At 42.6% G+C, this 13,478-nt stretch overlaps 1 protein-coding gene across 1 annotated transcript in view; it reads right to left on the reverse strand.

Annotated features, from left to right (window-relative positions):
- CAMK1D (calcium/calmodulin dependent protein kinase ID) overlaps nt 1-13,478 on the reverse strand; it is a 198,390-nt gene that overhangs the window by 34,886 nt on the left and 150,026 nt on the right. Inside the window, exon 4 of the mRNA XM_063397037.1 lies at nt 999-1,137. Within this exon, the coding sequence (XP_063253107.1) occupies nt 999-1,137 (139 nt within the window). The remainder of the gene's footprint in view (nt 1-998; nt 1,138-13,478) is intronic.

The following is a 13,478-nucleotide window of genomic DNA, read 5'->3' on the forward strand; positions in this document are numbered from 1 at the left end:
AGGAAATGAACAGGAACTGAGGGCAAGATGTGGAGACTGTAGGAGATGGAAGCCTAACCAGTGCCTCCTTACAGCAAACCCATTATTTGAGACTGTCTGGACTGGACTGCAGTGCCTCTTGACTCTATTAATGTTCATTAAACCTTTTTATAAGGTTTATATAAGGCTCATAACATGTAGCCAAATTCCACTCTCTTTACATGGGGAAAATACAACCTCTGCCTCAACATCCAAGGAAACTCCTGTTCGGAGCATCCCTCCAAAATATAACCAGAGGTGTTATTTCCATCACTGAAGTCTTCATTTCTGGCAGGAAACTTCGGCAGAATTAACTAGCTCAGGAACTGAACTCACAGTTTTCTTTTGAAATTTGTACTTTTTTCTAGTAACTTCTGCTAATTTATTACTAAAAACACTAAAGTGCTGTCAAATCCAAGCCCTTCTGTTTGTCTTAATGACAGTTTAAGATCCTGGAAGAAAACAATAAAACAACAGTCTTTAGGGGGCTTTTTACCTGAAAAGCTGAGAGGTTTAGATGTGACAATATGGTGCAGCTGAAAGGAAAATCATCTGAATATCACATTGGCACACAATGGTCCTTAGAAGAACCCTTGCTGTCAACAGTGTCTCCAAAAACACTGCTCCAAATGATAGGAAATCACTCACCTTTTCCCCACTATTGTTACCAGTTATTACTAAATAAAAGCAAATATAGCACAGCAAGCCTGCAAAATACTTTACAGCAGTGAACACACCTCAGCTGAGATGGAGTTTCTACCTTAATGTAACATTTTGAGTCTTAAAGGCTTTTCTCTATATCATATGTGCTAAACTCCCTCTGTAACTGCAGAGTCCTCATTAAAACCAATTAGATGGGGAGGCTTTGGAGCACCTCTCCTGAGGTAAAACCTCCCTGAAACAGCCAGTGCACGTGTTTGCTAGACCCCCACAGTGACACAGCCCTCACTGGCACTGCCCAGGGCGGTGCTGTGGCCTACCTTGAGGTCCCTGTGCACGATGCCCATGCGGTGCAGGTAGTACACGGCGTCCAGGACCTGCCGGATCAGCGTGCTGGCGTCCTTCTCCGTGTAGAAGCCCTTCTCCACAATGCGGTCAAAGAGCTCTCCCCCAGACACTCTGGAAAGCACAGCAGAAGTGTGAGGATTTGCTTTGCAAGGCCCTTCCTGTATCACTGAAGGGTGGCCAAGGCCATGCAGCAGACACAGGCAGCCAGAGCTGATCTGCCTGCAGCTCTGGGGCTCCCCCACTGTCCCACTGATGGCCACATGAGGTTTCCCTTCCCTTCTGGAAGGGAAATCTCATGTGTAGGGCTGAGGTCACTTGGTCTGGTCAGCCTGGAGAAGAGGAGACTGAGGGGACACCTCACTCTTCAACATCCTCACAAGGGGCAGTGGAGGGGCAGGCACCGGTCTCTTCTCTGGTGATCAGTGACAGGACCTGAGGGAATGGCCTGAAGATGAGCCAGGGGAGGATAAAGTTGCATATCAGAACAAGGTTCTTCATCCAGAGCGTGGCTGGGCACTGGAACAGGCTCCCCAGGGAAGTGGTCACAGCACAGAGCCTGACAGAGCTCAAAAGCATTTGGACAATGCTCTCAAGCACAGAGTATGATTGAGGTGTCCTGTACAGGGCCTGATGCAGGATCACTCAGTGATCCTGATGGGTCCCCTCCAATTCAGCATATTTAATGATTCTATGAATTAAGTTTGATCTTCTCCAAGGACTGGCCAGGCTATAATGCAAAATAAAATCCATCACACATCAGGGAGTGGTCAAAGACTCACTAGCACTTGAAGAGGGAATTGTGATCATATCCCAGCAAGAGCCAGGGGAGCAGGCCCTGCTTTCCATGCTGTCCCACCCAAGAGAACTTTGCATAGGCAGTTCCATCTGCAGGTGCTGGCCCACTCAGCCCCACTCAGGCTATAAAGCTCCCACCTTTTATGATCCCTTGGGGTTCACTTTTCACTTCACTGACCAAGGCTTGGGGTTTGCCCTGGAGGAATGGTCCCATTCTTTTCGTACTAGCAAATGAAATGCATTCAGGAGTTGCTGCCACTGCCTATAGAGCATTAGTTTATTAAAGCAATCTGCACCTCTGATAATTTTAAATGTTCTCAGAGGTCCTCTCCTTTGCTCACACATGTATGTTCATTTATCTGCAGTCACAAGCTCTTTAGGCAGAGCACAGCCTCTGCCTGGCACTGCTAGGAGACAGTTATTGATGAGGAACACAGATTATCAGTGCAATTAATCACCAGAGGACACAAATGAGGAAAGGATTCCACAACTCAAAGAGGAAAGAAAATAAAACCCTGACATCCCACTATTTAATGTCTGCTGTATTGCACATTTTCCCTGCCTTGCTAGAAATAACAGTTCTGAACCCAATCCCAAATAAAGAATGGCACATTAAAACTCCTCGGAGGAGTATCTGAGGAAACAAAAGAGGAAAGAAATGTCTGAGTAATTGAAATAATAAAACTGTCAGCAAAAAACTGCCCTGCTAGGGTAAATAAAAAATTTCCATTTTAGCAAGCAAAACCTATTAAAAACTAAAATGTATGCAATATGTTTCTTCAGCAAGTTGCACCACTTAGCATATCATAAATGGCACAGTAAAACTTTCTTTAAAAACAAACCTAATAAAGGGAAAATAACAAATGATTACAGTCATTAAATGCATATGGACTGAGAGCTTGCCATTACACGAACACTAGGTAATTCAGCCACTCCAGGCAGTAATCTGCCTGAATAATAACATGAAGTCACTTCCTAGGGAATTTGGAGCCTGAATGGGAGAGAATGCTACTGCTAAAAATGAACACATTCAACACATCAAAAATGAAAAGCAACCTTGGAAGAAAAAGAAAGAAACCAGATAATCCTTCTATTAAGTGCTAGGCAAACAGAACAAACAGCTTACTAACACACTGGCATTAAACTGAAACTGCAGGAAAGGTGAAGTTCACCCAGGGTCTGAAGTCCACCAGCAGCCTGAACTAAATCCCCTTCTCTCTTTGTTTCTCAAAACAGGAGTTGTATTTCTCACACACATTTTTATATACACATATGTGTATAGAGTGTTGCTCCAAGCCCCTCTTGGCCCTACACCCTCTGCCCAGCCCATCCTGTGCCCTGCCAAGGGAGAGCAGACACACCTCACCCTCACTGCAGGCAGATACAATTTTATTGAATATGGGTCCTATTAGCTGACTGTCTCTTTATATTTCCCTTGCAGTCCCTTTGTTTCCTGTAGATTGATTGCGCTGAAAACTGAGCCCACACAGTAATTAATATCACTGAATACAGCACATTTCCCCATGAAAATGCAGTGTGTGCTGTTTTGCAGCTTCATACAGTTACTTTTGTTACTTTCAAGCAATGGACTGCTTTAGTACCAGTTTACATCACAAGCTTTCCTGCACAAGGAAACTCTCCTTCGATCTTTGCAGAGAGTATATTTCCACAAAATATTTTTAATTAAATTGACAGAATTTCTGACTGTGCCAGCTCACTCCCCATCCCCCTTAAGCCTCATTCTTTAATTGAAGGCTTTTCTTAGATTTAGTCCAGTGGATCTACTGTACCCAAGCTCAATGTGTTTATAATTTTATTTTAACACACGGAAAATATTTACAGCCTCTTAAGCGGTGCACTGCAAACCAAAGCTTAATCCAAGCACTCGGGAAGAGCAGCCCTTACATTTGCAGGCACTTGCTTATTGAGAACACTGACAGCATCCCAGGTACATGCAGAGAGCCAAGGTCTCGTGATCCTATTTATTAGTGTGGTGACTCCATGTTATGGTGCATTACATGTCTGCACTCCCCTCTAGAGTCTCCCTGCTGTGGGCAAGATTCCTGGCTGAGTGCCACCTCCCTGGGATGCTCTTCAGCTCAGCACCCAAGGCCATGGCTGCTTTCCACATGGAGCTTATGTCCTTATGGCTTTTCTCCTCCAATTTAGGGTTAACTCAACCGTAATGTCATTGGGAATGCTGCTCCCTGCACCAAGGACTGACAGAAGTCATTGCTGTCACAGGGCCAAACCAGCAAAGACAGCTGTGGGAGAGCATCTGAGCTCTAAACCCACGGTGGAGATGTGGCCTGTCTGCTGGTCTTGATCCCAACCCCTTCTGCCCTGCTGAGATGGGACTTGGCAACTGCTCTGAGCAGACCTGGGCACTCACAAAGTGCTGCTGCAATTTGTTCCAGTCTTTAATATTCTGGAATAATTATTTTCTTTTTAATGGCACCATCCAGCTTTGCCCTCTCTACGGCAATTTTGAGGTAGAATTGAAACTGCAGGCAGTAAGAGCAGAATTAGGTCTTTGTCTTAAAGAAATTTAAGACAGAGTTTTCAGTCCAGAAAGAAAGGGTAGGAGGGATTTCTCATTAGTGGAAATTAGAGGACTGCTCCTGCTGGCACTGGCTCACGGAGCTGGACACAGAAACAACAGCAGAAGGAACCCTTTTCCCCAATGATTTCAGTCTTGGTTCCCAGCAAAGAAAAAGTCAAGGGACAACTAGCCAAGTTCAGGTACTTGAAAAACATTTCGCTCTGGAGCAGCTCAAGTGTCATGCTGTGATCCAGAGCAGCATCAGCCCTGCCCAGGGACTCAGAGTTGGGCAAAACTCAAGCAGCCATGACTGCCTCTTCTGTAGGGTTGTGGTTGCTGGGACTGCCTGGATGGAACATGTGTAGCTCCAACCCTTGGTCCTTGCTCAGCCAGGTGCTTTTCCCTGGTTCTCCAAGCAGCATGGGAGAAGCCCAGCATTTGGAGAAGGAGCTGAGCCAAGTGTGCCCACGGCACACAGACACCCCAGCATATGCCTTGCCTGCCTCCAGCAACAGGAAACAATTTCAAAACAATGACCAGAAGAATAATTTTGTTTAGAACAAAAAAAACCCACAACCAAACCCAGTCGTAAATATGAATAACTCCTAATACATCTTTTACTCGAGGCTACATGCCTTTAGTACATACTACTGACTAGCCACGTGAAAAAAGCCCGAACAAACATGGAAGGTAATAGGAAATAAGATTTGAGGGGAGGCCTCACCAGTGCCCAGTACAGGGGGTGGTCTTACCCTGGTCCTGCTACTCACACAGCTGCTGGTACAGACCAGGATGTAATTCCATTAACACCCAGTTTGGGGAGGGACAGTAGAACCCAACTTGACCATATGACAAAAGAGACATTATCTGCAATTCCACTGGGGAAACACAGATTGCACTCTGTTTCCAGGGTTTCCTGATGCAAAAGCTTCTAGGTCTAGTCATTAAGGAGACTTCATGTATTGATCATGCAGATGATACAAATCTTTCAGAGGACCTAGACTGGTGCTGGAGTTTTGCAATAAATTCCTACAGTTATATTTATAATCTTTTATTTTCCTGACTCTATTTGGGGTTTCCCTTCTTGTATCTTCCCAGTTTGATGTTTAAATGCAGATCTAAACCTCCAGCACAAGCTGCCATACTCAGTGGCTCGGTTTAGGACAGGTTTCAAAAAACTTTGAAAATACCAATGGTTTTGTACACGGATGAGCTACCTTTTTAATTGGGCTCTTCGTGTGTACACTGTTGGCTGAACACCCTGAACAGACAGTAAAAAAGGACCCTGCAAGACACTGCAATGCTCATTCGAGGCAAACGAGAGGTCACTATAATAGTAATTACTCAGGCTCTGTTCAAGGACTGGTGTCAGTCCTTGACACTACATTTTCCACATTTGTGCAATTTCTAATTTACAGATGTAACTCGTGAGAGATTAGGAAACATTTCACCATTACTATTACACTTTCCCTTTACATTAATCCATTTCACCATCAGCTCATCAGGAAAGAACCAAACTGGCAAACAAAAAGAAAACAGCCCATGCTCCAGGTAAAGAGAAAGGACATTATTAACCTTTTCCCAAAGCCTCTGATTCCTCTGCAGCGCCATCAGGAAAGCTGAACGTGCAAAGCTTCAAAGAAGTACTTTGATGAAAAATGAGAACCAAACAAAACTCCCTTGTAATTTAAGGCCCCATAACTCATAAACAGAAAACAAGAGCCCATCTCTCTGAATCTCTGGTGTTTTTGCCAGCAGAGTGAAACCTGCACCTGCACACTGCAGGTCACAGTACCAGATACCTGCCAGGCTGTCACCTCAGCAGGGCTGCCTGGTGGGGGACATATGTTAGCCTTCAGGTGAATATACACATGAAAAAAAGAACAAATAAACACTGGAATTAAAAATAAGTCAGTCATATTAATATATTCATGTTACCTTTCTTTCTCTTGGTGGGACTGTCTGTGTGTACAGAAAAATCCTCTCATTTCTTCACCCCTGCATCCCCCGCTGTTACTGAGTGTAGGAACCTTTCTGCTTGTTTCAGGAGACTGAAAAATAACACTCTTTGAAATATCACTTTGACTTCTTTGCCATTTGGCAAAACATTGATGTTTTTCTGCCTCTTTTGTACTACAGGCTGGAATTGCTCTGGATCATTTACTGCTTGACAGTTGAATTGCTTTTTATCAGGAGTCTTATTGATGAACTCATCAGTGGTGGATTTACATGAAGAATCCCAGCAGAGCTATTCAGAGCTTGTCAGCTTTTCCCTCCAGAAGGGTGTTAAGTTCACCTGATGCTTCCTTGCAGTTCAAGTCATGATCCATTCTCCACTGGACAAGTCACCAAAGCACCACACATCATGCTCCTAGAAGAACCACCCTGCAAAGGCAGACACATCCCCAGGGATTCACAAATACTGTCTAAACTTGTACATTAGGGATGCTAAACAAAAAGAGGATTGATTTCAGGAATTGGAGCAGGAAGCCTCCCAGGACAGTATGAAAAGTAAGCTAAATATGGGCACTACCCTATAATTGTGAGCAGCTTATTGATCAGAAGTTACCCATTCACAGTTTCCTACAATATAAATCAGAAACAGCACAGAACTCAGCATGAAGCTGAAGTGTGAGGGGGAGATAAGAAAGACTGAAGGGACTATTCCTGAGAAGTTCTGCCTTTGAGTATTAACATTTCTCTAATGAAGTAATTCTTATTAAGACAAATATTTCCATTTTTAAGATGTATTTTGCTTTTAATGGTGGGCTTTTCTGTTTGGCTTTAAACTTCCTTTGCATTGTTAAAAATGCATGAGAACCAGAATGCAAACCTGACCAATGTGGTGTTCTAAAGGAAAGAGAAATTGGCTGCCCTCATCTCATTGTTCAAATGAAGCAACACATAAAAGGAAAATGAGTAAACAGATTAATAGATTTTAGACCCAGAAAGGAACATTATGATTATTTAGTCTGACCTCTTGCAAATAGAAGTACGTGATGAAAATTTTCCTTGTACCAATAATCTAGGGTGTTAATCAGGCAGGGACAGATATTGCTACAGAATTACTCTATGGCCTACAGAGATTTGCTTTAATCAGTAAATATGTCAGAAAACTGCCCTGGTTTTCTCATTTGCAACCTATCATAAAATATACAGCTTGAAAAAGGCCAGGACTTTCCTTGTTATTGTATCTTTAAATCACCCAGCTTAAAATGTGCTGGTAACTTCAATATATGCTCCAAGGCCACCAAAAAAAGGACACAGGATTAGTTTTGGCTCATTTTTCTACAATTCATGTGTGTGCATATGACAGGGAGGGATGGGTAGATGTTAGCACCCTCTCCTTTGATAGTGCTGTTCAACCATAGAATCGTTCAGGCTCGAAAAGACCTTCAAGAACATCAAGTACAACCTTTGACTGAACACCACCATGCCCACAAAAATACACCCTGAAGTGCTGTATCTGCTCCCTTTTTGAGCACTTTTGGGGATGGCAACTCCACCACTTCACTGGACAGCCTGTTCCAGTGCTTGACCACTCTTTGAGTGAAGAAAGAGTGGTCTTTTTCCTCATATCCAACCCAAACCTCCCCTGGTGCACCATGAGGCCATTTCGTCTTGTCCTATCCCAGTTTCCTGGGAGAAGAGATCCCACCTCATTACAACCTCCTTCCAGGCTATGCACAGAAAATCCAATGCAACATTGTCACAGTATTTATTCTGGTTTTTCAGCCCTTTCACCACTGTGGTTATGGATGCTCCAAAGGGCTGCTCCCCACCCTGAGGGGTTCTTTGGGGAACAACTGGGCAAAAATGCTGTGGCCATTTTTCCGATATTTCAGAAAATATTTCAGACTGAGCAAACTAACTAATTTCCCCCCTGCATTAAAAGTTTCATGTGACATTTGCTGAGCAGCTGTAGTGAGGTTGTACTTTGGAGAACAGACCTCTGTTTCCACTGGGGCAAATCTGGAAAGTCTTTGGAAAGCTCTGTTCAGGGATGTAACACAGTTTGGCAGTTAAAATCTTTGGAGACAGCATTTTCCTTCACAGAATCCCTACTGCAGAGATCTTTTGAGGTCCCTGATTCTTCAAGGTCAATGCTGTCTTGTTTTATTCAAAATTTTATTCCATATTCAAAGATACAACATTCTATACAAAATTTTTCCTGGTCCCATCAGCTGTAAAAAGTGTGACTGAACCAAGGGCAACCAAATGACAAAGGACATCAGGTTTTAAGCCTTTTGTGATGACACTGTTCTGAGTGACAGCTTATGACAGCCCTTCAAATGCCAGCAGCCCACCTGCTCATCCCCCCAGGCAGTGTTGCACGGAGGAGATGTGGGACCTGCCAGTGATAGCAACACTCCCTCAGTGCTGCCATCATTATGAGGCAGAGGAAAGAAACCAGTGCTTCCACTGAAAACACCACCATGCCGTCAAATCCTAAGAAATACCATAGCAAGATCTCCCATTTCCAGCACTCTGCTGAGGTGTGCAAACGCTGTGATGCTCAGAAGATGGGCACATCCTTTTTTCCACTCTTCTGAGCTCCTACAGTTCGATAAGCACCTCCACAGGAATCAGTGAATCATGCCAGGGTTAGCAGGGGGATCACACTCAAGTGGGCTCCTTGTCATTTGAAAAAGGACCTGTGGAAGGTGGTGAAACACTGCCACAGGTTGCCCAGACTGGTGGTGGATGTCCCATCCCTGGAAACATTAGAGGTCACGTTGGACAGGGCTCTGAGCAACCTGATGTAGTTGAAGCTGTCCCTGCTCATTGCAGGAGGGTTGGACTGGCTGAACTTTGAGGTCCCTTCCAACGCAAACTATTCCATGGATCTATGACTGGCACTTCAGCCTGTTTATCTTCATGGTTCTGCATTAAATGCAAAGGCAAAGCTGAAGCTCAGCAGTGGTGATTTTTAACTGTGTCAGTCAATAGTTTGATATCACCCCATCCCTGCAAACAATGTATTCACCAGTGAAAAAAACTCAGCATTTTTAAAAATGTCATTAAAAAATACGCAGTATGTATTGAATATCTCAAAAGCTAGTTTTAAAACACGAAATCGCACACTGGTGTATTCACTTCCTTCTGTGAGGTGTCAGTAAATCAGATCACTCTTGCTTGTTGTATACATATATATATATATAAACATGTGTGCTCTTGTTGCCTCAGTCCTTTTCACTTTGCTTCTAGGAAACAGAAGAGTACAGCTCTGTAGACAAACCACTGCTCAAAATACATTTTCCAGTATCTGAGGGCTGGAACAATGTATTTCCTAACTGCTGTCTTATTTCTCCATCTCTCCATAAAATAAGTGGATAGTTAAAATTTGGAGGAGATTCCTCACCTGACAACAATTTAAAACTAGGTCATGTTTCAGCACTAATAGGTTTGGTTTATTTTCCTTCTGACTTGTTTCCCAATGGAAACCAACCTTGATGTCCTGCCAGCATTAACCAGGAAGAACAGACCTAAAAAATAATAAAAACTGATGCAATTGAAAGTGGATACTGTAAATTACACAATGTATAGTAAACAATTTTGAAATATAAGGTGAATGCAGCACTGAGAATTGTCCTAAATAATGAAAAGGAGCACAGGAAAGTGCAATAAAATTACTCTCAGATGGAGCTTAAACAGCCCAGATTTTCAGTGAAATACATTTAATAGAAATTTGGGGTGGAGTGTATATTCCTTTTTCTGAGACTGACTTGTTTTCCACTTGCTTTCTCACAAGTAAGTTTGCAGGCAGATATTGTAGAAATAACCACTGTAAAGACAGTATTGACTAATACTTGTCTCAGTGCAGAAAGAGCTTTGAAGATCCTTATATCCCCTGTATCTCACATAAATTCTACATTTTTTTCAGCTTATCTGTAGGATTTACAACTTTGAGCCATCCCTCTGTCCTAGAGAAATACAACCCTGGAAAATTTAGTTTGAACCAAAAAAAAAAGGAGAAATGCTGTTAACTGGTCAAGATATACTGTTGCAAATATCAACTTGCTAAGCAGTCTCCAGAAACAATAAATTGGGAGCTAAATATTAAAACCAAATAAGCCAACTTAACTCTAAGTTATATAGATATCTTGTTTTATCAAACTGTTGTAAAAACTATATATACATTTAAAATGTCATTATTACGCCTTCCAACTTTTGAGTCTCAAGAAAGTTGCAGAGAACTGATAAAGCTTCAGAATTCTAATTGCTTATAATGAAGTATTTCTAAAAAAATATGCAAGTAATTGAAATACAAGGAAACCCATTTTATTCTATATGCACTATTTTAGAATATACAATTTCTATAAATATCAGGAAATACACACTGGAGTTGAAATATATGTTGGAGTTATCAAGGACAATTCCCTGAAATACTCTGTGGTCATGAAAAATCAAGCAGAAGGTTTAGGAGAAAAATGAGTGCCAAACAGAAAACAATTTGTCCTCCTAAACATTCATGGAACACTCCAACTTTCAGTACTTCTGACAAAGTTTATCTCACCAAATCTTGCACATCTAAACAACAAACACCTGCATGAGAACTTCCACACTCCTCTCCTCCAGCCAGCAGAAGGAAGGGAGCATGTCTAGGATGTGAGGAGCAGAAATGTCCATTTCTGTGTTCATTTGGACAAATCCCACCTTGATGATCTTTATGGAAAGAGTCCTCAAGATGCTTTGGCCAAAAGCACAATCAAACTTGGGGAAGTACAGTGAAGAAAAGCAAGCAGGACCAGAGAGCTTCTCTGTGAACAGAGAGAATGTGTTTTACAAAAAAAGAGATGGCAGAGGAGAACACTTTACAGAATCACTGATCCACAGAAACATGCAATTATTTAGGCTGGAAATGACCTCTAAGATCACCAAGTCTGACCTAACCCAGCCCTACAAAGTCCACCACTAAACCATTCATGAGAAGGATGGAGCATGGACAAGGGAAATGTAAAGAATTATTTCACACCACAGATGAGAAATGGGGGACCTAATGGAATTAGCAGGTGGTGGATTTAAGACCTTTAAGCCTTTGTCATCTGAAGAGCCATCCTGGAAGAGATGAATCTTTGGTATGACCCAATAAAACTACATTCATGTTCTTATGTTTGTGCTCATCAAATTAATTACTGAATTATTCACTCAGCTATGGTCTGAATGGGCATACCTACATTAAGGGAGTCTTCTGATTCATTCACTTAAAATCAAATATGACAGATTCATAGATTTTAAAGCCATTATGATAATCTAATGTAACCCCAGACAAAACAAAGACAGTACAATTTTTGCCTCCAATCCGTTTCTCCTGGCTGGACAAAAGACTATCATTTAGCAGTGTAGACAGGCTTGACTTAGAAGATACCACTAATCCCTTATCTGCTTTGTCCAGTAGTTAATTACACACACTGACTAATTACACTGAGGGTTTTTTCCAATGATAATTTCAGATGTTCTGCCACTGGAACCCTTTCAACACTGCCTGCAGATTCTTTAGCTGTATTGGAGAAACTTTACTCTAGGTTTTGGTAACCTCATTCTTTTTGCTTCTATCTGAAGTTTCTGTGCAAAAAAGTTATATTCAACAGCCACCTGAGAAGGTATCCATTGAGAAGAGCTAAGTAGAAGCTGAGTGATGCTCATTTCCAGTTCCCCATTTGGAATGTTAAATTACCATGTTAAGTATCTTCACTTACATATGCATCAATAATGAGCTAGCTGTTCCTGGACAGGATATTGATCAGTGCTCGGTACCTGTATTTCAGAACTGAATCATATAAAAGCTAAACAGAATATACAGTTTCCAATTACTCACTTCTCAACACCATTTAATCACTCCACTTCATCTTGTGAGTTTATCTCACTGCTGTTCAATCAAGATATTCTTGTTTTCCACGGTGAAGGGTGAATTTCTGCAATTTGGAGTGGTGTAGAGACACATCAATCTAAGTTCTTACAGCTTGAATGTAATCTCAGCTAAATAAAACTTACATGACTGTTAAGAGCAATACTATATATTTAGCCAGTAAATTCAATTTCAAGAGGGCACTTTGTAATGTCACTGAAAAAACAGGAGAAACAGGTATTGAATTTGGAAACCTAAGGATTGTACATAAATTGATTAATTTCCTGCCCTCTGAAGGAGCACAGCAGGCACAGGCCAGGGTGAGGATGAGCCACATACAGAGCCAGATCAAACCTGTCAAAAGCACTTTATGGCAAACTCACTGGTCTAAACCCCATTGCTCCAACCCCACTGCAACCCACGACTGCTGAGCTCCCCTTGATGTGTCCCACCTGAGGTTTCACCTAGGTATGAACCCCAATTTTTCACATCACCCCCTCCTTCCCAGCTCCCTCCATGCAGGAAGCCTGTGAGTGGGTTCAGGGTGTGTGTGGCTGATGGGGCAGGAACAGCAGAGGCTACTAAAGCCCCCTGTTTATTTGCACATGGCCAGCTGCCCTCTCCCATTAACAACAGCTAATTTCCAAGCTGAGCCCTTTGCACAGATAAGGCACAGCAGGGACCAGCAGGACCCGCTGATTTATTGTGGTTTGGCTGGAGGGTGGGCAGCACAGATATTCTCTCACGGCCTTGAGGGAAGATTTATGATGTACGAAAGAGGCAGTTTCTTGAAAAAAAAAAGGCATCTGGTCTTAATTCTTGATACTCTCAAACCCCCCTCAGAATTCAGGCATGTGAAACAGGATGGCTCATGTGATTCCTGCTCTCCAACTACCATGGGATGAGCTCCTCAAGGAAATGCTGTCCATGGCATCCCCAGGAGAGATGGGAGGAATGAGGCACCACCAGCAGCAAATGAAACACAGGCAAACCTGGCCAGCAGAAAGGACAGCCTCCAAAAATGCTGGGAAATCATGAGGGAAACCAGCTGGGCATGGAGAGGGCAGAAAGGAGATCCTGCCAACACCCCGTGCCTCCTCAGTCTGTGGTGGCTGCCTGGCACTAAAACCAGATACCAAAACCACAGATCTGCTGCATTTATTCTGTGCAATAGCTGAATTTACTGTCTTTAGAAGGAAATAAATCTCAGCCTTCCAGGAAGGCAAGTATTTGTTAAAAGATCTAGTTAGGAGCAGAGCTCACATA

This window comes from Prinia subflava, chromosome 4, assembly GCF_021018805.1.
Source record: "Prinia subflava isolate CZ2003 ecotype Zambia chromosome 4, Cam_Psub_1.2, whole genome shotgun sequence".
Lineage (NCBI taxonomy): Eukaryota > Metazoa > Chordata > Aves > Passeriformes > Cisticolidae > Prinia > Prinia subflava.